Genomic DNA, 27,221 nt, shown 5'->3' with positions numbered 1-27,221 from the left:
TGTCCATGTTAGTTTATTTACCAGATTATTCACGCCCTGTACTTGCTTCCCAAATCCCAGCGTACGTGTTTGTAGTACGTTGGGGTTAAGAGTTGCACACCAAAACTTGTATTTGTGCCTCATTCTCGGTGTGTAGGCCACGATAAATACAATATTTGATCTAAAGAATTTATGTAAATTGAACATGTAGTTTACAGCAGTCTTTTGAATTTGTGACCGTGCCTCAGATCAAATACGTTACAATTTGAGAGAACCCGCAAATGCTAAGATCTACAGATAGTTCTTAAATCTGACATGCTCCTTCCTTTTGTGGCGTTTTCCCTGCATAGCGATTACTGAAGCCGTGGCTTGGTGAGATATTCGTCAGCTAACAGCCACACAGGCCAAATTAATCAAGCAATGTGTCCTTAAGCTTTTTTTCATCCTGCAACGCTAATTAACTCATCTGCCAAGCGGCCAAAAAGTGATTCCCATGCATTACCCAAAAAGCAACTTGAGTGCTGGCGCATCTATCGCTTAGGCTCATTGTTCCCTTTGACAAGTCGAAATGTCTCCGGCATACCCGGTGACACGTCTGCATTTCTCACCGGCTGTTGTATTGGCATACAGATGAGCTTGTTATTCAGGAGAATCGCAGCCTCCCAGTTTGTCTCACACAAAGCAAACAGGAGTGTTAGCGAAAGAAAGGACTGGCAGATAAGTTCATTAACAGATCGTGTCAATAATAAATGTGTTTCAGTTTGTGTCTGTCTGTGCCATAGTAAAGCACAGGGGCATATGACAATAACCCTGGTTGCTTATGAACACTGGATCATCACTTGTCATACCATATGTTAAGTCCTGTTTACACTCCTGTTTTTACACTTCTAGTTTTTTCACTTTGCAGATATTTCTATTACTTACACATTGTCACCAGTCATTTTCACAGATGGATAAGTACACCAGATAAGGCAACAGCAAGTCCCTTAAGGGGACTTGAAACTCTAACCTCCTCTACCCTGGCCCATTTCCCTAACCATTACAACATGCTGCTGCAGGCCTCTAACGGGGCGTTACTGCAAGTATATACTCAGTGATTTGCTTCACAGTGGTGGGAGGGTTTCACCTTACCCATCAATCACTTCTATTCTGGGGAGCCGGGGGAGTGAAATGAGTTAGGAGACGGGTGGTGGAGTGGATAGAGTGTCGGATATAGGGATGAATGGATGAAAGGGCAGGTTGTGGTAGAAGGGTAAGAGGCTGGACACATTGTTGGAGAACTGTAGACTCATATCCATTGAAGCATAGTGTAGTAACTACTTCAGAACAAAAATATTTCTCACATAAGGTATGTGCACCATGATATGTACTCTTGTACTGTTATGTGGAATTGTTATGCTGGTTGCCTGTGAGATCTAGCAAGTTCTACATTGGATAGCAACAATGAGCTCCAATAGACTGTTACTGCACATACCACTATTTTCACACATCAGACTATTCTCAATGTAATTTTGTCTTTACATCTATTAGTATAAAATTACATTTGAAAAATGGCAGAGATACAGTATTATTATTATTATTATTATTTGTTTTATATATTGTAAGGGCTGTCGTCGGAAGAAGACCAAAATGCAGCGGAGTTAGTGTTCAACATATTTAATTATTGCCGTAACACTATTCAAACAAAACAAGGAACTGACAGCCAACAGTCCTGTCAGGTGAAACACACTAAACAGAAACAATTACCCATAAAACCCCAACGGAAAAACATGCACTTATGTGTGACTCCCAATCAACAGCAACGAACTTCAGCTGTGCCTGATTTGGGAGCCACACACGACCCAAAACAAAGAAATACAAACACATAGAAACAGAACATAGAACGCCCACCCAACGTAACACCCTGGCCTAACCAAAATAAAGAACAAAAAAACCCTCTATGGCCAGGGCGTTACATATATTAATAAGGGGGTAGATCAACTTTAACATTGCAGATAGATTGTGGGTTCTATCAGTAAAATGTTCTGCATCGTTTCCAATCCCCCATATATTTGTTTGTAAATATATACAGTTCCAGTCAGAGGTTTGGACACACCTACTCATTCCAGGGTTTTTCTTCATTTAAATGTAGAAAATAGTAAACATAAATAAAAACCCTTAAATTAGTATGTGTGTCCAAACTTTCGATTGGTACTGTATATTATTTTAAATCTATATATTTTTTAGAGATACTGTAATAAAAAAAATTATTCACATGACACCAAAAAGATGACATTGGCGATTCTAGTGTTAAGCACCCTCTATCAATTATCAGTTTTTTTCACAATACTAGCATCTTGTTGAATTGCTCTGGAATCAAAGCTACCGGTCTATTGTAAACAAATGAATCACCTAAGAATGATGGACACAGAATAGGTATTTATCCTCTTGCTGAGATCGAGTACAGACATAGGATGCGTCCCAAATGGTACATTATTCCCTACATAATGCTCTGGTCAAATGTAGTGCACTATATAGGGAATAGGGTGCCATTTGGGAAAGAAGCATAGATGAGAATGAGACAAAATAAATGAGTGGTAGGGACGGAATTTAGAGACCCAATTGTAATCCAATAAGGTTGATTGACAATTGTTGGCGTAATTGAGATTTTATTGTCTCTCATGTCAATCAGCCTAGTAAATGTTAGGCCCAATGGCTAGCTAGTGAAACACTCATGAATAAATACATGCATTGGGTTTGTAGATATAGCCTCAGCCAAGTGGAAAGAATATAGTGATCAAGGGACCTGAAAGAAATCACAATGCATGACATGGGTATTGGTGAATGGAAATAGTAAGAGGGAAACACAATGTAGCACACAGAAACTATTCCAGTGTGTGTGTGTGTGTGTGTGTGTGTGTGTGTGTGTGTGTGTAGTGTGTGTGTGTGTGTGTGTGTGTGTGTGTGTGTGTGTGTGTGTGTGTGTGTGTGTGTGTGTGTGTGTGTGTGTACTCCTGCAATTGTAACATACGTACATTTATGTATGTTAAAGCGTTTTGTGCTTTTTTAGGATTAAGATATATCTTACCCCACTGAAAATTGTATTTTTTTAACTTACAAAACACTTTAATAGCATGAATTTGTGATGTTTTGCTTTTAATCTCACTTATCCTCAACTTGCGAAAATATCCACCCTCTGTCTATATCTTGCGGCTCTCAGCCTCATCTCCTCTTCTATCCATCTGATCTCCAGCCTTAGGCCCTTCCACAAACAACTTGTGAGAAATGTCCCTCTCTTTACCAATACAAACCATATCCGTATTACAAACCCACCCTCTCAGATGTAATCATAGCTGCGGGTCTTATTTGATAATATTGAGGAAGTCTTCAATTGCCCTGGGCTAGTTGGGTGAAATGTTAATACAAAGACGGATGCCAAATAATGGAGACTGAAATCATTGATGTTTATTGAACGACCTCAATGTTTTGTTTTGCTGTCTTTATTAGGTGGTAGAACTAGGCCTACACTTAAATGATCTGAACTTCTGAGGTGTTTTTGGGTAAATATCCTGTCTTCCATTGACTCTGCTTGATTGTAAGGTGGTGAAGGTGGCTTACTTCCTTCCTGCATGATTCAGTTACTGACAACCACACATTATGCATGGTGCTAGAATGCCTTCATAAATCTGTTATGAAAATGAAAAATAACCTTTCATATTTTCATGGTCCTCAATGGTCCCACTTGACATTAAGTGTCGTTTCAACCTATATAATAACATGGTGATAACATACATGATGTTAAGTAGTGTAATTACAGTGTTGGTACATATTGTTACATAGATTTTTTTTTAAACTCCGTTCCTGTATGTCTTCTGGCTTGACATGACCTTTGCGACAGAAAACAACTAACAATTACACGTCACATGCACTCAAAATATACACAAAGAGGTCATGCTTGTTCATAATAGTATTTCATCATAATAGTATTTCATCATAATGCAGAATTCAAGTGCAGTGTTAATTTGATAACTTTGCTTTGGTGATTGACTATAAACCCTGAAAATCAGTAGACTAGATAGTGGATCCACCCCCAAATGCCCCCATACTTTAAAATCACTCCACATGTGTGATGATTTTCATTTGAAAGGGAGCGAGGAGCATCGCTAGCTCCTCTGTGACCCAACAGAGAAAAAAACTGTACATCAGGGACAGGGGACCACCAATGTATCAAAGCTGACTCAGTGTAGCACATGGCTTTACAAAAAGACAGAGAGCCCACCCCGTCACACTCCCACCACTCTGTGGTGCTTTGATGTACCTTGCCACTCTATACACTTTGGTAACTTCAACTTTTTTTTTGCTATACCCTAACTCTCACAGAGGGCTAGGTGTGTCCACGTTAACAGTGAGTCTCACCTCGAAGGCTTCAAAGAAAGTGAGAAAAGACAGAATAAGACAGTAAATATGTCTCTTTGCACTGTATCTGCAAGACACTGAGTATGTCTCTTTCAAATGTATTTCTGGCCAAGGCATGCATCTGACATGTGACGTATGTAATGAATAGGATAGATGGAGGACAAAGTCAACAAGGTAAACCAAAAAATGGGTACAATCAAAATGTGCAGGGACATGTCAATTTAAAGATAAATATTTTATTCAGTTGATTGAAAATGCACTATTGCATATTACATAATTATTACTATTATTTTCTCTTACTTGAATGAAGTGGTTTAGTGGGCAAAGTTCTTCAGATACTTGACATTGCTAGCAGTTCATTGTTGTACTAATTAATTCCATTGTAATCTTGCTTATTTTACATTGCCATAGAACTAAGTAAACAGTCATCATTTCAATCCATGAACATCATTTCTGAGACACACTGTACACAAAAGTATGTCAAAATGAAATGAAGATGCTTCTTTCCATTTATTTTCCATTTTGTCACATTGGTCTCCACACTCGCAATGCACCCGGAATAGATCCCCCTTCTTCTCCTACTGAGTGGCTTCCTCTGACAGAGATGGATCGTGATTGGGCTGTACTCTGACCAATAGAGCGTGGCTCTGGGCAGTTAATTGAATTCTTGAGCGAATGCCTCCTGTCCTGTCCACTGTCCAGAGGGAGCGTCAGCGGCATCCATCTTAGGATTCCGCTGACTGTAAATCTCCATGAATATCTCCCCATTCTGCCACCAGAGATTTGTGTGAGTGAAGTGCTCACCCTTGTGTGACCCCTGAGAAGCCCCCAGAGTCTCCTGGGTGAGAGTGGACAGCCCAGTATGAAAACAAAGCAGTCGTGTAGTGGTAGTGCTTAATTTAACTGTCCTGATTTAGTAGGTATTTGCTAGTCTTTATAGGGAAACATTGTGGTACAAATGTGTACTTTCTGATACATTCAACACAATTGGTAACTACCGGGTATCAAATGGAGAGTCCACTATTGAAACAAGGCAGTGGTGTGTTGGTAATCAGAGCCATAATATAGACTACAGTATATGTGGCTCTGGTTGTAGTTCTCAGTTTTACTGTCCTGTTTCAGCAGGTGTTGTGGTACGAATGGGTACTTTCTGGTCATACTTTCAACAGAATTGGTCACTACATAGTACAAAGTGCTTGTTTCCATAAATCCCAAAGAAAACCTACTATTAAATAATTATTGGATTATTACTATGTGTCAGGTCCTGACCAGTAAAGGGGTTATTTGTTATTATAGTTTGGTCAGGACGTGGCAGGGGGTATTTGTTTAGAGTGTTTCGGGGTTTGTTGGGCTATGTGTTTAGGTAGAGGGGTGTTTGTTTGTTTAGAGTGTTCCGGGGTTTATGGTTCTATGTTAGTATATTTCTATGTTCTGGTCTAGTCTTTTTAGTTCTATGTTTAGGGTTATTGGATGGACCTTCAATTGGAGGCAGCTGTTCCTCGTTGCCTCTGATTGAAGGTCCTATATAGAGGGGTGTTTTTGTAATGGGTTTTGGTGGAAGTTGTTTTTGCACAGCTGTGTTTGGCCTGCAATACTGTGCACCGGTTCGTTATCTTGTTTTGTTATTTAAGAGTTCAATAAAAGTTAAAATGAGCACTCAACCCGCTGCGCCTTGGTCTACTACATACGACGATCGTTACACTATGTTACCATGAAAATATTAAGTACAATACCAGATAATAGGAGACTGTAAATTAAACCGTAACCATTGTCCATATTGGCAATAAGAGTTGTGGGATAATGGCTTAAAACAGAGAAATAGATAACTTGGATGGGATCGGAAAGAATAAGAATATAATTCAAATTGTTTAGAGATATATTAAGACAAGCAATATATTACATATGGAAATGTATATAGAATTACAACCGCACAAGAAAATAAATTGTCCAGTTCTGTTCATAATATACATGCAACTCTGGAGTACTTCGACTCATTGACTCACGCAAATGTTTTAAAGTCATTATAATGACAAACACAATTAGGGATGTCCAAAGCATTATTACTGGTGTAATGTTGTTTGTAAGGAAGATAACTAAGGTACCTTATTAGAGGCTTGTTAAAGAACAAACGTCATCCCTAGAGTACAAGCTAGACTTGATGGAGTTGTGTACAGAAAACCTTTCAATAGTTTCTCCAGATGTCGGGCCAGACAATAATTGTGATTAGAGGTGACTCACCCTCTCATGCCAAATTACAAAAACAGAAATGCATCACCCCAGAAGTTAACTTTCACATCTGCCATAGACTTGTTGTTGTACCTTAGTTTATGACGTATGCTACAATAGACAAACTTACTCAGTCAGTATTCAAATCACTGTTAAATTCTTAACCCAGCCACAGTGAAAGTTGAATTCAAATGAGGTCTCGGAACTTCTTGTTTTTATGTGATCTTGCAATGAAAATATTTCCCCCAGACGTACTTACCGGCCTGATCTCATTCTGTCTCTTTTAGTTTGTCATATTGAGCATGTCACATGTAAATCTTTTGGCAAATGTGGGTTGGTGTGCTGTTCTGTATTTTGGTGGTCCATCCATACAGACTTAGAGGCTGTCCTAATATGGACACCTTATATCCATATTGGCATCATCCGTGTATTATTCCTAGTTGTTTAGAGTAGGTTCAAAAGATCTTGATGTTACTAATATATTATATTTTTCTTAATAGGACACCAGTAAGGTCCAAGCCTGCATGCCTGACTAACATTCTTGACACAATATAATATTAATAGAGTTTAATATTGTTGTTCATTACTTAGCTGTTAGTTATTTTGGCACTTTTCAAAGAGCAAAAACTACTCCCCACTGACACTAACTTCATCAAATCTATCAAAGACAAATTCTTATCATCATTCTTCTTGACAGCTTGATGATGGCTACAGAAATCATAAGGGGGAGAAAGAAGCTCTAGGCTACTAGTATTCCATCATTCCTTGTCTCGCAGTTTATTTTCACAGTGCATCATTACTTTAACAGAGCCAGACAATCAGCATTTCATAACAAAGCCGAGCTATCACCATTCCTTATCGGCACATACATTTTCCCCTTGTGGCTTCTGTATAATATACCAGCAAGAAATAAGAAATCATATGGCAGGACCAAAACAGTGGCTTCTTGATTCTGGGCGGTGATACGGGAAATGTCATTATAAGGTGAAACTTGTTTGTGACCTGTGAAATGTCTAGACCTTGAGACGGTTTGAGAAAGAATGATTCATATCCTGTTTTCATATTGTACGGTGAACCTAGGGGGCAAACCAGCCTTAATATTGTTATAATATTTATAGTAAAGTTTTATTGTCACGTGCACAAGTACAGTGAAATGCTTTTTTTTTGCAAGCTCTTTCCCAACAATGCAGTAAGCAATACCAGTAGTAAAAATATGATACTATAAAATAAAGTACAGTAAAACAACAAGAACAGGAGAAAGTAAGTAAGTTATATAAAGGGTCAGTTCCAGGGTCAGGAACATTACCATATTTACAATGTGAAGGGAACTGAAATGGTAGGGGTAGATATGTATAGGGGTAAGGTGACTAGGCATCAGGATACACTATATATACAAAAGTATGTGGACACCCCTTCAAATTAGTGGATTCTGCTATTTCATCCACACACATTGCTGACAGATATATAAAATTGAGCACACTGCCATCCAATCTCCATAAACAAACATTGGCAGTAGAATGCCCTGCCAGATCTGCCCCAATCGACTGTTAATGTGAAGTGGAAACGTCTAGGAGCAACAAAGGCTCAGCTGCGAAGTGGTAGACCACACAAGCTCACAGAACAGGCCCGCTGAGTGCTGAAGCACGTAACGCATAAAAATTGTCTTTCCTCGGTTACAACACCCACTACCAAGTTCCAAACTGCGTCTGGATGCAACGTCAGCACAATAACTGTTTATCGGAAGCTTCATGAAATGGGTTTCCATGGCTGAGTATCCGCGCACAAGCCTAAGATCACCATGCGCAATGCCAAGTGTTGGCTGGAGTGGTGTAAAGCTCGCTGACATTGGACTCTAGAGCAGTGGAAACACGTTCTCTGGAGTGATGAGTCACGCTTCACCATCTGACAGTCCGACGGACGAATCTTGGTTTGGTGGATACCAGGAGAACGCTACCTGCCCCAATGCATAGTGCCAACTGTAAAGTTTGGCGGAGGAGGAATAATAGTCTGGGGCAGTTTTTCATGGTTTGGGCTAGACCCCTTAGTTCCAATGAATGGAAATCTTAACGCTACAACATACAATGACATTCTGGATGATTCTGTGCTTCCAACTTTGTGGCAATTGTTTGGGCAAGTCCCTTTCCTGTTTCAGCATGACAATGCCCCCGTGCACAAAGCGAGGTCAGTAAAGGAATAGTTTGTCGAGATCGATGTGGAAGAGCTTGACTGGCCTTCACAGAGCCCTGACCTCAACCCTATTGAACACATTTGGGATAATTTAGAACGCCGACTGCGAGCCAGGCCTAATCGCCTGACCGCACTAATGCTCTTGTGGCTGAATGGAAGCAAGTCCCACCAGCAATGTTTTAACATCTAGTGGAAAGCCTTCCCAGAAGAGTGGAAGCTGTTATAGCAGCAAATGGGGGACCAACTCCATATTATTGCCCGTGATTTTGGAATGAGATGTTCGATGAGCAGGTGTCCACATACTTGTGAATATTAGTACGGGCATTTTCAGCCCTTTCCTATGTAGTTTATTAGAGATATACATAATATGGAAAAGGTATGAGAGAGCCAAGCCTATGAACCCATAGGCTTGGCTCTCTCATCTATTCCAGGCTTTTGGGAGGGAAGGTGGACAATGTCCCCAAACGCTCTGGTAGCTTTCATAGCTGGGATAAGTTCTTTCCTCTTTTGGCGCATAGCTTTAGAATAGTCCTCGTTTAGGATAATGTATGTTCCTCTTAAGTTCTTGGCTCTTTCCAGAACAGCTACCTTGTCCTTGAACCTCAGCAACTTGACCACTATCGGCCAGGGCCTTTCACCGGGGCCGGTGGTAGGTTTTCCAGTCCTGTGGGCACGCTCCACCTCAATCTTCCTGTGGTCCATCTTCAGTTTCTCCGAGATCATTTCCCTCACTTTGTCCTAAGACTCCGTCCAGGTCTCATGTGGAGATTCTGCAATTCCATCTACAAGATGGAGTGGGACAACATTCCACAGGCCACAATCAACAGCCTGATCAATTCTATATGAAGGAGATGTGTGGCCCTGCATGAGGCAAATGGTGGTCACACCAGATACTGACTGGTTTTCTGATCTACCTTTTTTTAAGGTATCTGTGAGCATCTGTATTTCCAGTCATGTGAATTCCATAAATTACTGCCAAATGTATGTATTTCAATTGGGTGATTTCCTTGTATAAACTGTAACTTAGTAACATCGTTGAAATTGTTGCATGTTGAGTTTATATTTTTGTTCAGATCCCTCCCAGTTTCACAACATGGTAGCATATCATATGTACAGTGAGGGAAAAAAGTATTTGATCCCCTGCTGATTTTGTCCGTTTGCTCACTGACAAAGAAATGATCAGTCTATAATTTTAATAGTAGGTTTATTTGAACAGTGAGAGAGAATAACAACAAAAAAATCCAGGAAAACACATGTCAAAAATGTTATAAAAAAAAGTATTTGACCCCTCTGCAAAACATGACTTAGTACTTGGTGGCAAAAAACCCTTGTTGGCAATCACAGAGTTCACATGTTTCTTGTAGTTGGCCACCAGGTTTGCACACATCTCAGGAGGGATTTTGTCCCACTCCTCTTTGCAGATCTTCTCCAAGTCATTAAGGTTTTGAGGCTGATGTTTGGCAACTCGAACCTTCAGCTCCCTCCACAGATTTTCTATGGGATTAAGGTCTGGAGACTGGCTAGGCCACACCAGGCCCTTAATGTGCTTCTTCTTGAGCCACTCCTTTGTTGACTTGGCCATGTGTTTTGGGTCATTGTCATGCTGGAATACCCATCCATGACCCATTTTCAATGCCCTGGCTGAGGGAAGGAGGTTCTCACCCAAGATTTGACGGTACATGGCCCCGTCCATCGTCCCTTTGATGCGGTGAAGTTGTCCTGTCCCCTTAGCAGAAAAACACCCCCAAAGTATAATGTTTCCACCTCCATGTTTGACGGTGGGGATGGTATTCTTGGTGTCATAGGCAGCATTCCTCCTCCTCCAAACACGGCAAGTTGAGTTGATGCCAAAGAGCTCCATTTTGGTCTCATCTGACCACAACACTTTCACCCAGTTGTCCTCTGAATCATTCAGATGTTCATTGGCAAACTTCAGACGGGCATGTATATGTGTTTTCTTGAGCAGGGGGACCTTGCGGGCGCTGCAGAATTTCAGTCCTTCACGGCGTAGTGTGTTACCAATTGTTTTCTTGGTGACTATGGTCCCAGCGGAGATTATTGACAAGATCCTCCCGTGTAGTTCTGGGCTGATTCCTCACCGTTCTCATGATCATTGCAACTCCACGAGATGAGATCTTGCATGGAGCCCCAGGCCGAGGGAGATTGACAGTTCTTTTGTGTTTCTTCCATTTGTAAATAATCACACTAACTGTTGTCACCTTCTGACCAAGCTGCTTGGCGATGGTCTTGTAGCCTATTCCAGCTTTGTGTAGGTCTACAATCTTGTCCCTGACATCCTTGGAGAGCTCTTTGGTCTTGGCCATGGTGGAGAGTTTGGAATCTGATTGATTGATTGCTTCTGTGGACAGGTGTCTTTTATACAGGTAACAAGCTGAGATTAGGAGCACTCCATTTAAGAGTGTGCTCCTAATCTCAGCTCATTACCTGTATAAAAGACACCTGGGAGCCAGAAATCTTTCTGATTGAGAGGGGGTCAAATACTTATTTCCCCCATTAAAATGCAAATCACTTTATAACATTTTTGACATGCGTTTTTCTGTATTCTTTTGTTGTTATTCTGTCTCTCACTGTTCAAATAAACCTACCATTAAAATGATAGACTGATCATTTCTTTGTCAGTGGGCAAACGTACAAAATCAGGGGATCAAATACTTTTGTCCCTCACTGTATATAAAGTATATGTGTGTGTATATGTATACAATGTATACGTTTTTGTTGTAAATGGTAGGGGAGAGTGGGGTCATCCTTATTTCTAGGAAACCCAAAATCAATCATTTGAACAAATATTTAGGAAGAGGTCATCATTTCATGAGGTCTGTGAAGGAAGAAACCACACAGAAAAAGTGGTAAGCAAGTTAGGTCCAAATAATGGATTTTCACCAAGTCAAATTAATTTATTGTTTTTGAGCAGGGGTGTCAAACTCATTCCATGGAGGGCCTAGTGTCTGTGGGATTTATTTTTCCTTTCAATTAAGACCTAGACAACCAGGTGAGCGGAGTTCTTTACTAATTAGGCACCTTAATTCAGGCGTAATGCAAGTTATTTTCGCTGGGATATGAAGTAATAACAGGGCCAATGTTAAAAGTGTTTAGAAAAGTAGAAAGTGTATGTTTGGTGTTAAGACTCTGTTAAAGGATGCAACATTATATTGCAAAATTGTTATTGTGTTGAATTGTGTTTGGGAAATAAAGATAGACATGGTAATATTTCATTCAGTAGAGAAATGTGTAGGCGACTTAACTTAGCCTGTCCTGTCGCTCCACTTACCCTATATGTTTTGAAACTGTAATGTTTACATGAATTCTGATCATTTCCAGGGATACAGTATATTTCAGGATGTTGTGTAACAGTCAAAAGTTTTGACACAGCTACTCATTCAAGGGTTTTTCTTTATTTTTACTATTTTCTACATTATAAAATAATAGTGAAGACATCAAAATGATGAAATAACATATATGGAATCATGTAGTAACCAAAGAAATGTTAAACAAATCTAAATATATTTTATATTTTAGATTCTTCAAAGTAGCCACCCTTTGCCTTGATGACAGCTTTGCACAGTCTTGAGATTTTCTCAACCAGCTTCACCTGGAATGCTTTTCCAACAGTCTTGAAGGAGTTACCACATATTCTGAGTACTTGTTGGCTGCTTTTCCTTCCCTCTGCGGTCAAACTCATCCCAAACCATATCAACTGAAGTTGAGGTCGGGGTGATTGTGGAGGCCAGGTCATCTGATGCAGCACTCCATCACTCTGCTTCTTGGTAAAATAGCCCTTACACAGCCTGGAGGTGTGTTGGTTCATTGTCCTGTTGAAAAACAAATGATAGTCCCATTAAGTGCAAACCAGATGGGATGCTGTATCGCTGCAGATTGCTGTGGTAGCCTTGCTGGTTAAGTGTGCCTTGAATTCTAAATAAATCACTGACAGTGTCACCAGCAAAGCACCCCCACACCATCACACCTCCTCCTCCCTGGTTCACGGTTAGGAACTACACATGTGGAGATCATCCGTTCACCTACTCTGCGTCTCACAAAGAAAATGTCTTAACTTACCCCACTCTCCCCTACATAGTACCAGTTTGGCATACGTGTCCATTTTAAGACAACCTAAAGCTTCAATCATGTCATTCTGATGATGATTCATTGCTCTCTGTTGACAGATATGTTTCTATCTCTGTCTTTGCTTCTCTCCAGATCCCTACCCAATCCACAACATCACCCTCCAGGGCCAGTACCATTGTAACCAGGGCCCAGGGGTCCCTCTGGGACAGCTGTGTGACTTCAAGACGGACTGCCCGCTCGGCGATGACGAAGGGAACATGTGCCGTGAGTACAGCCTATCTACTGGTGTATGTGGGGGGGGTTGGGCGCATGCCTCTGCCATGCTTCGCTAGCGCTTCTCACCATTGACATTTTCTGCGGTTGTAATTTTTGATTCTATAACACATTCGTTATCTCAAAGCTCAGGAATAGTTGTTCTGCCAACGTTGGGTTAGAAAGTCCCCTAGACCTGGATAATTTTGTATATGTGTGTGGCTGGATATGTTTGTGGGCAGGGTTGTCATGCCCATTGAAATGCACAGTCCTCAGTTCTTTTCATTTGTACACTGAAAATATAGAAAATAGTGTTTCTTTAAGGCATGATTACTTGTGTGTGTGTGTGTGTGTGTATGTGCAGTTTACCACTTATACATATATAATTGCATGTGTGTCGATACACATATCTCTGGAAATACATTTGAAGTGAATTCCGGAAAAGCATACAGAATGTTAATTTATACTAAATTACTTACCTTCCATGTACATACATATGAAGCTGACCAGAATTAATATGCCCCCACAGTGCATGATAAGCCTCCTGTGTGCAACTTATTAGCATGATCGCTGCTCCCCTGTGCTTATAGGTTGACAAACTGGGGGGGCTAGCGAGATAAGAGGCTTTTTCCCACTGTACCCGCTGGGCACAGACGTCAGTTCAATGTTTAGTTTTGATTTACATTTGGTTGGATTGTCAACTAACGTTAAACAAAAATAAAATAATCACCACGTCATTGAATTTAGGAAAAAAATATCAATTTGCCTTAAGTTGATGACTTTTTTCAAATTCAATCGTCATCATATTCAATTTTCTGGTGGAAACTAAGTTGATTTAACCAGTTTTTGCCCAGTGCGGAATAGCTGTCAAGCTATCAATGCTAATTAGCCTAGAGTGCTAACATAGGAGGTAGTGTACATTTGAATGTGCTGTGTGTTGGAGATGCCCCAGAGAGACAACCTATTCCATGAAAGGGATTCTGAGTAGAATTTGCTGAATTAAGCACCACTTAAAACATGAAATGCATGGAAATCAGTATGTGTGACAGCCAGAGGTTGCACAGCCTCATATTCACTGGAATTGATGATGCCATGGTCTTTCTACAGTGAGTGACTTGAGAGGTGTGCATAACATGATTAGGACGCTCGTTACGCATCCAACACACATCCAATATCAAATGTTCGCTCACGCTTTGTGGCAAATGCTCTGCTGTATCTTATCTGCGAATATTGCCAGTCAACCTTGTCAAATGTGGAGTAGTTATTTGTCCATGGTTACGATAACACTAGTTACATCATTGGTCTCATTTATTGGATTGACTGTATTTGACATGAGAAGTGGGTAAAACCAAAACATGAAAGAGAAAGTACCAAATTATATTACTCTACTTTTGTAAAAGCAATGGATCACCAGCCCTTTTCCTGATGATTTCAACATGATAGTAAGGACATAAAGGCTGGATGAACTGTGTTGGGAACCTAGAGCTCTCCCCTCTCTGTCTCTTTCTCTGTCTCTCGCTCTCTCTCTCTCGCTCTCAATCAAAAAAATTTTCTTTTCTATTAAACAGTGATTCATGTGTTTTTTGTATTTCTCTCCATTTACTCTCCTCCCATGATCTTTTCTCTCACTCTTTCTCTTCTTCTTTCCTCTCTCTTTCTCTGTCACTCACTCCCTCTCTCTTTCCCATTTCTCCCTCCTTTCTATCTTTCTCTCTCCTTCCCACCACCCTCTCTCTCCCATGTCTCTCTGTCCACTCTCTCTCATCTCTCTTTTCTCCCTCCCTCCCTCTTCTTCAGTCACTTACAGCTGTGCCCTGCACTTGCATCATTCTACCCGCCATGGGACTTTCGTGACTCTGACTACCAAAGCACACTGTCTTACCCTTCGGCATAACCCATTCAATATGATCCATCCATGATTTATCTTTTCCTTTAATCTAATTAAATACGACAACGCATGTTGCCAAAAGTCATTGACTGGAAAAGGGAGAAGAAGAAAAGTAGAATCTAGCTCAGCTCAAGTCAATCAAGACGAATATCTGACATTGACATTGAGGATTGAAGAAGGTGGTGTAGGGTGGGGGTGGATGTCCCCCCAAGATTTGCTTTTACACATCCGCCCCGGTTAGAGGATCAAAGTCTATGCTGGTCAAATTCAATTAATCCAATTGATTTATAAAGCCCTTTTTACATCAGCAGATGTCACAAAGTGACATACAGAAACCCAGCCTAAAACCCAAACATCAAGCAATGCAGATGTAGAAGCACAGTCGCTAGGAAAAACACCCTAGAAAGGTAGGAACCTAGGAAGAAACCTAGAGAGGAACCAGGCTCTGAGGGGTGGCTAGTCCTCTACTGGCCATGCTGGGTGGAGATTATAAGAGTACATGGCCATATAAGGCCAGATTGTTCTTAAATATGTTCATAGAGGACCAGCAGGGTCAATCCTTGTCATACAAAGAGAAAAAATGAAGAGAAAATATTGATGAAATATATTGGTGCTCATCAGCCATTGGACATAAACATTACACAACAAGTTGGAAATCACAAATTCAACAATGTGGTTTGAGTGGTTTGGATGGAATAAGTGGCTAACTGCAAGCCCTGCAAAGCAATCACGGCCTAATAATTTGGTCTATTTTCTCCTCTTAATTTTACGTACTGTTCTGACTTGGTGGTGTACATGTAGCCTATGAACTGTTTTGGAGAAGTGTAATCATGAAATATTATAAGAGCTTTCATTGTTTGCTTATATGCCCCCTTTATTTATCCTATAGTTCTGACTTGGTGTACAGGGAGAACACTGTAAGAATGGCCCATGTTCGCTGTACATTTAAAAAGTGCTGAACAAATAGTTATATTGACTACGTCCGTCCTAGCATGCTCATTAATGTCTTAATTGAAATTACGGATTGCCTCTTATCCGCTTGTCGTCCCCTTATGCCATAGTTTGTACATCTCAATTGTCATTTGTTTAACCTCTCTGGGGTATGTGGGACGCTAGCACCCGCGGGACACACTATTCAACAGCCAGTGAAATAGCAGGGCGGCAAACTCAAAACAACAAAAATCTCATAATTCAAATTTCTCAAACATACAGCTATTATATCTAATTTTAAAGATACACTTCTCGTTAACCTGGTGGGGATAGGGGGCAGTATTTGCACGGCCGGATAAAAAACGTACACGATTTAATCTGGTTACTACTCCTGCCCAGTAACTAGAATATGCATATAATTAGTAGATTTGGATAGAACACACTCTAAAGTTTCTAAAACTGTTTGAATGGTGTCTGTGAGTATAACAGAACTCATATGGCAGTCAAAACCCTGAGACAAATCCTAACAGGAAATGGGAATCTGATGTGTGGAATCACTTCAAACCTTTGCCATTGAAACACACAGGGACTTATTAATCATTTAGCACTTCCTAAGGCTTCCACTAGATGCCCGACAGTCTTTACAAAGTGGTTTGTGTCTTCTATAGTAGAAACTGACCCAAAGAGAGGCTTGGGAAGTTGGTCACAGGGGGAGGGCCATTTACTACTATGCCCATGGCTACCCTCCCCTTTCGAAACGTTTAGTAAGACAATGCAATCATCCGCCTTGAATATTATTGAAGCTCTGGTTGAAAAAGGCCCTAAAGATTTATGTTATCTTCTCTAGGGCCAGTGGGACGATTTCGTCCCACCTACGTAACAGCCAGTGGAATCCCGTAGCGCGTTATTCAAATACCTTAGAAATGCTATTACTTCAATTTCTCAAACATATGACTATTTTACACCATTTTAAAGACAAGACTCTCGTTAATCTAACCACACTGTCCGATTTCAAAAAGGCTTTACAACGAAAGCAAAACATTAGATTATGTCAGCAGAGTACCCAGCCAGAAATAATCAGACACCCATTTTTCAAGCTATCATATAATGTCACATAAACCCAAACCACAGCTAAATGCAGCACTAACCTTTGATGATCTTCATCAGATGACAACCCTAGGACATTATGTTATACAATACATGCATGTTTTGTTCAATCAAGTTTATATTTATATCAAAAACCAGCTTTTTACATTAGCATGTGACTAGCATGTGACTAGCATTCCCACCGAACACTGCCGGTGAATTTACTAAATTACTCACGATAAACGTTCACAAAAAGCACAAGAATTATTTTAAGAATTATAGATACAGAACTCCTATATGCACTCGCTATGTCCGATTTTAAAATAGCTTTTCGGTGAAAGCACATTTTGCAATATTCTAAGTAGATAGCCCGGCATCACAGGGCTAGCTATTTAGACACCCACCAAGTTTAGCCCTCACCAAAGTCAGATTTACTATAAGAAAAATGTTATTACCTTTGCTGTTCTTTGTCAGAATGCACTCCCAGGACTTCTACTTCAATAACAAATGTTGGTTTGGTTCAAAATAATCCATAGTTATATCCAAATAGCGGCGTTTAATTCGTGCGTTCAAGACACTATCCGAAAGGGTAAATAAGGGTGACGAGCATGGTGCAATTCGTGACAAAAAAAATCTAAATATTCCATTACCGTACTTCGAAGCATGTCAACCGCTGTTTAAAATCAATTTTTATGCAATTTTTCTCATAAAAAAGCGATAATATTCCGACCGGGAATCTACGTTTAGGTAAACAGACGAAAGAAAATAAAGCATGGGGTCGACTCGGGCACGCGCCTAAGCCCATAGTACTCTGATCGGCCACTTGCCAAACGCGATAGTGTGTTTCAGCCAGAGGCTGCCTCGATATCGTTCAGCTTTTTCCCGGGCTCTGAGAGCCTATGGGAGCCGTAGGAAGTGTCACGTTATAGCAAAGATCCTCAGTCTTCAAAAAAAAGAGCCAAGATGAAACACAACTTGTCAGACAGGCCACTTCCTGCATGGAATCTTCTCAGGTTTTGGCCTGCCAAATGAGTTCTGTTATACTCACAGACACCATTCAAACAGTTTTAGAAACTTTAGGGTGTTTTCTATCCAAAGCCAATAATTATATGCATATTCTAGTTACTGGGCAGGAGTAGTAACCAGATTAAATCAGGTACGTTTTTTATCCGGCCGTGTCAATACTGCCCCCTAGCCCTAACAGGTTAATCTATAATTCTTTGAATGACAATATTACATTTTAACAATGTTTTCGATTAGTAATTTTGTAAATTGTAGCGCTGATTCACCGGAAGCATTTGAGGGAAAATATTTTCTGAACGTCACGCACCAATGTAAAATGTTGTTTTTATATATAAATATGAACTTTATCGAACAGAAAATGCATGTATTGTGTAACATGATGTCCTAGGAGTGTCATCTGATGAAGATTGTCAAAGGTTAGTGCTGCATTTAGCTGTGTTTTGGATATTTGGGATGCATCTAGTTGCTTTGAAAATGGAAATGTGATTTTTTTTTGGCAGGGTACTCTCCTGACATAATCTAATGTTTTGCTTTTGCTGTAAAGCCTTTTTGAAATCGGACAACGTGGTTCGATTCAGGAGAGGTGTATCTATAAAATGGTGTAAAATAGTCATATGTTTGAGATATTGAAGTTATAGCCTTTATGAGGTATTTGTATTTCGCGCAACGCGATTCCACTGGCTGTTGACTAGGGTGGGACGCAAACATCCCACCTTGCCCAGACAGGATAATCCAACCACATTGTACGATTTCAAAAAGGCTTTACGGCGAAAGCATAACATTAGATTATGTTTCGACAGCGCTGAGACAAGAAAAACCACACAGCCATTTTCCAAGCAAGGCGTCACAAAAACCAGAAATACAGCTAAAATGAATCACTAACCTTTGACGATCTTCATCAGATGACACTCCCAGGACTCAATGTTACACAATACATGTATGTTTTGTTCGATAAAGTTCATATTTCTATCCAAAAACCCCATTTTACATTGGCACGTGATGTTCAGAAAATGTTTTGCCTCCAAACCCCCGGCGAATGAGCACATCAATTTACAAAACTACTCATCATAAACGTTGATAAATTTACAACAGTTATTGAAAGAATTATAGATACACTTCTCCTTAATGCAACCACTGGCGAAAGCACATTGTTCAATATTCTGAGTACAGAGCTCAGCCCTCAAAGCAAGCTATACAGTTACCTGCCAAGTTCTGGAGTCAACAAAACTCAGAAATAGTATTATAAATCTTCACTTACCTTTGCTGATCTTCGTCGGAATGCACTCCCACAAGAAATGTTAATTTTGTTCGATAAACTCCATATTTATGTCCAAATACCTCCGTTTTGTTCACGCGTTCAGAACCCTATTCAAAAGGCACAATGCGCGAGCGCAAAACCATAGATGAAAAGTCAAAAAGTTCCATTACTGCTCGTAGAAACATGTCAAACGATGTTTATAATCAATCCTTAGGGTCTTTTTATCATAAATATTCGATAATATTCCAACAGGACAATAGCGTATTCATTACAGAGGAAAAAGTAAAAACGGCGCTCCTGCGTGACAGCGCAGTAAAGACCTCATTGGTCTTAGGCAGTCCACTGGTTGAATGGGCTCTTATTCTCGCCCCAGTAACAGTAGAAGCATGAAAAGGTTCTAAAGACTGTTGACATCTAGTGGAAGCCTTAGGAATTGCAAAATGAACCCTAAGTCACTGTATACTGTATAGGCAATCACTTGAAAAACTACAAACCTCAGATTTCTACACTTTCTGGTTGGATTTTTCTCAGGATTTTGCCTGCCATATGAGTTCTGTTATACTCACAGACATCATTCAAACAGTTGTAGAAACTTCAGAGTGTTTTCTATCCGAATCTACTAATAATATACATATCCTACCTTCTGAGCCTGAGTAGTAGGCAGTTTAATTTGGGCATGCCTTTCATCCAGACGTCAAAATACTGCCCCCTACCCTAGAGAGGTTAAGCAAGTCAGCCATATCAGCTATATATTTTTTTAAAGGCAGTAAATGAGCCTGAATGAACTGTTTCACTGTCAGATAAGGCTCTGCTGATAGCCAGGTGTACCAGTGGTAAGGTGTTGGGACTGCTGTTCGGTCTTTGCTGTTAGGACAGCTTTATGTAGGCCCTAACAGTTTGTAGGCACCATTTGTCACCGTTATAGTGCAATTAATGTATTATCTAGTGTTGTGTTGTGTAGTGGCTTTGCTGGCATGCATCCCAATTCTATTTAAAAAAATTTGCCCCACCAAGATTTACCCGCTAAAATCGCCACTGGTTAATTAACAGCATGCGTCCTTGCTGAGATAACTTGGCAAATTCTATGTGAAACATGTCTAATGGTCCTACTAGAAACCTTGGACAACTACCTGACACCTATGAAGTGGCTTTTAGGCAGTTATATACTGTATACAGTACAGACACCCCCATTCACAGCAGGCTTGAATCACCTCCCCTTTTTCTCTTATTTTGATTTCTCAGATTTTCTTTCTCCTCCCTCTCTCCGACAACCCAGCCCAGAGGTCTAACTCAGAGGTCTAGCTATATTCATGTCTTTCAGACTTGTGAAAGCTAGTTGCTTGGATGGCTCCGCACTCTTTCTTGCTCTCTCTCTCACTCGCTATCTCTCTCTCCTAGGTCAATTTATCTGCAGCTACAGCTCGTTTGAGGCTACTCACTCTCTTCTCCTCTCTCTACCGCTTCTCTCAATTTCAGGTCAGTTTCTCAATGGCAGCTATTGCTCCTTCGAGGACGGTGAGTGCGGATGGCAGCCAATTGCAGCCAAGGGATCCACCTGGAGGCGTGTTCGCACCCTTCCAAAGAAGGTGTGGCCTAGCTGTCCATCATCCTCAGGTGAATCATCAGTGCTTTTTAAAGACATGTCGTCACTTAAATCTCTATATATATACAGTTGAAGTCGAAATACAAATACATTTAAACTCAGTTTTTCACAATTCCTGACATTTAATCCTAGTAAAAATTTGCTGTCTTAGGTCAGTTAGGATCATCACTTTATTTTAAGAATGTGAAATGTCAGAATAATAGTAGAGAGAATGATTTATTTCAGCTTTTATTTCTTTCATCACATTCCCAGTGGGTTAGAAGTTTACATACACTCAATTAGCATTTGGTAGCATTGACTTTATATTGTTTAACTTGGGTCAAACGTTTCGGGTAGCCTTCCACAAGCTTCCCACAATTAGTTGGCTGAATTTTGGCCCATTCCTCCTGACAGAGCTGGTGTAACTAAGTCAGTTTTGTAGGCCTCCTTGCTCACACACACTTTTTCAGTTCTGCTCACAAATGTTCTATAGGATTGAGGTCAGGGCTTTGTGATGGCCACTCCAATACCATGAATGTGTTGTCCTTAAGCCATTTTGCTACAACTTTGGAAGTATGCTTGGGGTCATTGTCCATCTGACTGATATCTTGAGATATTGCTTCAATATATCCACATAATTTTCCTACCTCATGAAGCTATCTATTTTGTGAAGTGCACCGGTCCGTCCTGCAGCAAAGCACCCCCACAACATCATGCTGCCACCCCCGTGCTTCACGGTTGGGATGTTGTTCTTCGACTTGCAAGCCTCCCCCTTTTTCTCCAAACATAACGATGGTCATTATGGCCGAACAGTTATTTTTTTGTTTCATCAGACCAGAGGACATTTTTCTAAAAAGTACAATCTTTGTCCCCATGTGCAGTTGCAAACCGTAGTCTGGCTTTTTTTATGGTGGTTTTGGAGCAGTGGCTTCTTCCTTTCTGAGCGGTCTTTCAGGGTATGTCGATATAGGACTCGTTTTACTGTGGATATAGATTATTTTGTACCTGTTTCCTCCACATCTTCACAAGGTCCTTTGCTGTTGTTCTGGGATTGATTTGTACTTTTCGCACCAAAGTGCGTTCATCTTTAGGAGACAGAACCCGTCTCCTTCCTGAGCGGTATGACAGCTGCGTAGTCCTATGGTGTTTATACTTGTGTACTATTGTTTGTACAGATGAACGTGGTACCTTCAGGCGTTTGGAAATTGCTCCCAAGGATGAACCAGACTTGTGGAGGTCTTCAATTTTTTTTCTGAGGTCTTGGCTGCTTTCTTTTGATTTTCCCATGATGTTAAGCAAAGAGGCACTGAGTTTGAAGGTAGGCCTTTAAATACATCCACAGGTACACCTCCAATTGACTCAAATTATGTAAATTAGCATATCAGAAGTGTATGGTGTATAGTGTATGTACATTTCTGACCCACTGGAATTGTAATACAGTGAATTATAAGTTAAATAATCTGTCTGTAAGCAATTGTTGGAAATATAGTAGATGTCCTAACCGACTTGCCAAAACTATAGTTTGTTCACAAGAAATTTGTGAGTGGTTGAAAAACGAGTTTTAATGACTCCAAACTATGTGTATGTAAACTTCCGATTTCAACTGTGTATATATATATATATATATATATATATATATATATATATATATATATATATATATAAGAAGACCTGCTCTTTCCATGACATAGACTGACCAGGTGAATCCATGTGAAAGCTATGATTCCTTATTGATCTCACTTGTTGAATCCACTTTAATCAGTGTAGATGAAGTGGTGGAGACAGGTTAAATCATGATTTTTAAGCCTTGAGCCAATTGAGATATGGAATGTGTACGTGTGCCATTGAAGGTGAATGGGCAAGACAAAATATTTAAGTGCTTTTGAACGGGTATGGTAGTAGGTGCCAGGTGCAACGGTTTGTGTCCAGGACAGCAGCTGTTGCTGGGTTTTTCCCGATCAACAGTTTCCCGTGTCTATCAAGAATAGTCCACAGTACAAAGGACCTCCAGCCAACTTGACACAACTGTAGGAAGCATTGGGGTCAACATGGGCCAGAATTCCTGTGGAATGCTTTCGACACTGATGAATTGAGGCTGTTTTGAGAGCAAAGGGAGGGAGTGCAACTCAATATTAGGAAGGTGTTTGTAATGTTTGGTATACTCAGTTTATTGTCACTAATAAACTCAGAAAAAAAGAAACATCCCTTTTTCAGGACCCTGTCTTTCAAAGTTAATTCATAAATATCTAAATAACTTTGCAGATTTTCATTGTAATGGGTTTAAAAACTGTTTCTCATGCTTGTTCAATGAACCATAAACAATTAATGAAATGCACCTGTGGCACAGTCGTTAAGACACTAACAGCTTACAGACGGTAGGCAATTAACCTCTTACATCTAGACGTTCCGCTAGCGGAACACCTGCTCCAATATCCAATGATAGGCGTGGCGCGAATTACAAATTCCTCAAAAATACAAAAACTTCAATTTTTCAAACATATGACTATTTCACAGCATTTTAAAGACAAGACTCTCCTTTATCTAACCACACTGTCCGATTTCAAAAAGGCTTTACAGCGAAAGCAAAACATTAGATTATGTCAGCAGAGTACCAAGCCAGAAATAATCAGACACCCATTTTTCAAGCTAGCATATAATGTCACAAAAACCCAGAAGACAGCTAAATGCAGCACTAACCTTTGATGATCTTCATCAGATGACACACCTAGGACATTATGTTATACAATACATGCATGTTTTGTTCAATCAAGTTCATATTTATATCAAAAAACAGCTTTTTACATTAGCATGTGACGTTCAGAACTAGCAGAACTAGCAAACTTCCGGAGGAATTTGCTAACAATTTACTAAATTACTCACGATAAACGTTCACAAAAAGCATAACAATTATTTTAAGAATTATAGATACAGAACTCCTCTATGCACTCGATATGTCCGATTTTAAAATAGCTTTTTGGTGAAAGCACATTTTGCAATATTCTAAGTACATAGCCCAGCCATCACGGGCTAGCTATTTAGACACCCGGCAAGTTTAGCACTCACCAATATCAGATTTACTATTATAAAAGTTTGATTACCTTTTGTTGTCTTCGTCAGAATGCACTCCCAGGACTGCCACTTCAATAACAAATGTTGGGTTGGTCCAAAATAATCCATCGTTATATCCGAATAGCGACGTTTTGTTCGTGCGTCCCAGAAACTATCCGAAATGGTAAAGAAGGGTCGCGCATGGCGCAATTCGTGACAAAAAAATTCTAAATATTCCATTACCGTACTTCGAAGCATGTCAACCGCTGTTTAAAATTAATTCTTATGCCATTTTTCTCGTAGAAAAGCGATAATATTCCGACCGGGAATCTCCTTTTCGGCAAACAGAGGAAAAAATCACAAAGACGGGGGCGGCCAGGTCACGCGCCTAAGCCCACAGTCCCTTGATCGGCCACTTGAGAAAGGCGATAAAGTGTTTCAGCCTGGGGCTGGGATGACGACATTCTGTTTTTTCCCGGGCTCTGAGCGCCTATGGACGACGTAGGAAGTGTCACGTTAGAGCAGAGATCCTTAGTAAAAGATAGAGATGGCAAAGAAGTTCCAGAAATGGTCAGACAGGCCACTTCCTGTAAAGGAATCTCTCAGGTTTTGACCTGCCATTTGAGTTCTGTTATACTCACAGACACCATTCAAACAGTTTTAGAAACTTTAGGGTGTTTTCTATCCATATATAATAAGTATATGCATATTCTAATTACTGGGTAGTATTAGTAACCAGATTAAATCGGGTACGTTTTTTATCCAGCTGTGAAAATACTGCCCCCTAGCCATAAGAGGTTAAGGTCACAGTTATGAAAACTTAGGACACTAAAGAGGCCTTTCTACTGACTCTGAAAAACACCAAAAGAAAGATCCCCAGGGTCCCTGCTCATCTGCATGAACGTGCCTTAGACATGCTGCAAGGAGGCATGAAGACTGCAGATGTGGCCAGGGCAATAAATTGCAATGTCCGTACTGTGAGCCGCCTAAGAAAGCACTACAGGGAGACAGGATGGACAGGTGATCGTCCTCGCAGTGGCATTCCACGTGTAACAACACCTGCACAGGATCGGTACATCCGAACATCACACCTGCGGGACAGGTATAGGATGGCAACAACAACTGCCCGAGTTACACCAGGAAGGCATAATCCCCCCATCAGTGCTCAGACTGTCCACAATAGGCTGAGAGAGGCTGGACTGATGGCTTGTGGGCCTGTTGTAAGGCAGGTCCTCACCAGACATCACCGGCAACAACGTCGCCTATGGGCACAAACCCACCGTCGCTGGACCAGACAGGACTGGTAAAAATGTTTTTCACTGACGAGTCGTGGTTTTGTCTCACCGGGGGTAATGGTCGGATTCGTGTTTATCGTCTAAGGAATGAGCGTTACACTCTGGAGCGGGATCGATTTGGAGGTGGAGGGTCTGTCATGGTCTGGGGCGATGTGTCACAGCATCATCGGACTGAGCTTGTTGTCATTGCAGGCAATCCCAACGCTGTGCATTACAGGGAAGACATCCTGCTCCCTCAGGTGGTACCCTTCCTGCAGGCTCATGACATGACCCTCCAGCATGACAATGCCACCAGCCATACTGCTCGTTCTGTGTGTGATTTCCTGCAAGACAGGAATGTCAGTGTTCTGCCATGGCCAGCGAAGAGCCCGGATCTTAATCCCATTGAGTACATCTGGGAGCTGTTGGATCGGAGGGTGAGGGATAGGGCCATTCCCCCCAGAAATGTCCGGGAACTTGCAGGTGCCTTGGTGGAAGAGTGGGGTAACATCTCACAGCAAGAACTGGCAAATCTGGTGCAGTCCATGAGGAGATGTACTGCAGTACTTAATGCAGCTGGTGGCCACCAGATACTGAATGTTACTTTTGATTTTGACCCCCCCCCCTTTGTTCAGGGACACATTAATCAATTTCTGTTAGTCACATGTCTGTGGAACTTGTTCAGTTTATGTCTCAGTTGTTGAATCTTGTTATGTTCATACAAATATTAACACATTTTAAGTTTGCTAAAAATAAACGCTGCTGACAGTGAGAGGACGTTTCTTTTTTTGCTGAGTTTATCAATCATATGGGCCATATCCACAAACCCTAGCTATCCCAAATCACTCTGTTACCCCTTAAGGCGTCTGCATGCTTCCCAGCTGAAACAATTTGGTTGAGTTTGGGCATATATGACAACATTCTGTGATGTTTTTGTTCGCTTTGGACTTCGGTGAGGGTTTTTTCGGCTGTTAGGGCACACATTATTTTTCTGGAGGCAAGCCGAAGTTTGGAGCCTAAGTTTACGCCCCTTTGTACTGTGATTGGTCAACAGTACGGAAATTTCAATTAAGTCTTTATTGTCGTTCAATGAAAGACGACTCATTTTCATTCATAGAAAAATCCTGCACCAAATGTCTTAGATGTAAAATTGTGCAACTAAGAACTCTTTGGCAAAAATGTAAAAATGTATGACCGACTTTGTGAGTTATCTTCGATTAATGTGTATACTGGCTATGGAGTCTCAAAATGCACAACCTGTACTATTGTTGCTTTTTTCTCATTTTCCAAGCAAAGTTCTTTTAAGTGAGTATGCGAGCACACTTGTTCGGTTCGGCTAGCCGAGTTCGGCTAAGGGCCAGCCAAAATGAAAGCATGCTGATGCCTGTACTTGTGTACAGATGCTGTATCTTAATTTGACCCAGTTTCTCACAGCAGGAAAATAATCCTGCAGCAACAGGACATTTTTATTATTATGTGGATTATAAATGAGGCGTCTCTATAGACCCGGGTTCGATCCCAGGCTGTGTCACAGCCGGCCGTGACCGGGAGACTCATGATGTGGCACACAATTGGCCCAGCGTTGTCCAGGTTAGGGGACAGTTTGGCCGGCCAGGATTTACTTGTCCCATCGCGCTCTAGCGACTCTTTCTAGCAGGCGGGGCGCCTGCAAGAATGACACATCGGTGTGGCTGGCTTTCAGATTAAGCAAGCAGTGTGTCAAGAAGCAGTGTGGCTTGGCAGGGTCGTGTTTCGGAAGATGCATGGCCCTCGATGTTCGCCTCTCCCGAGTTCGTAGGGGAGTTGCAGTGGTGGGACAAGACTGTAACTACCAATTGGGGAGAAACAGGGGTTAAAGTAAAAAATGAAAAAAATATGCCCAACATATTTCATAGAAGCTTGTAAAATCTTCTGTTGTTCAAATTACTTTTTTTTCAAAGCACAGATATTTAACAGATTTATGTGTGATTGTTTATTTATTTGTGTGGTGTGTGATGTGTGTCTTCC

The 27,221-nt window shown here is 40.8% G+C and overlaps 1 protein-coding gene across 2 annotated transcripts in view; it reads left to right on the top strand.

Annotated features, from left to right (window-relative positions):
• LOC106562017 (ALK tyrosine kinase receptor) overlaps positions 1-27,221 on the top strand; it is a 285,056-nt gene that overhangs the window by 106,449 nt on the left and 151,386 nt on the right. For both annotated transcript variants that reach the window (XM_014126545.2, XM_045688931.1), the window contains 2 exons: positions 13,006-13,137; positions 20,787-20,924. In XM_014126545.2, the coding sequence (XP_013982020.2) occupies positions 13,006-13,137; positions 20,787-20,924 (270 nt within the window). The remainder of the gene's footprint in view (positions 1-13,005; positions 13,138-20,786; positions 20,925-27,221) is intronic.

This window comes from Salmo salar, chromosome ssa11 (assembly GCF_905237065.1).
Source record: "Salmo salar chromosome ssa11, Ssal_v3.1, whole genome shotgun sequence".
Lineage (NCBI taxonomy): Eukaryota > Metazoa > Chordata > Actinopteri > Salmoniformes > Salmonidae > Salmo > Salmo salar.
This window is presented reverse-complemented; position numbering and strand designations above follow the sequence as displayed.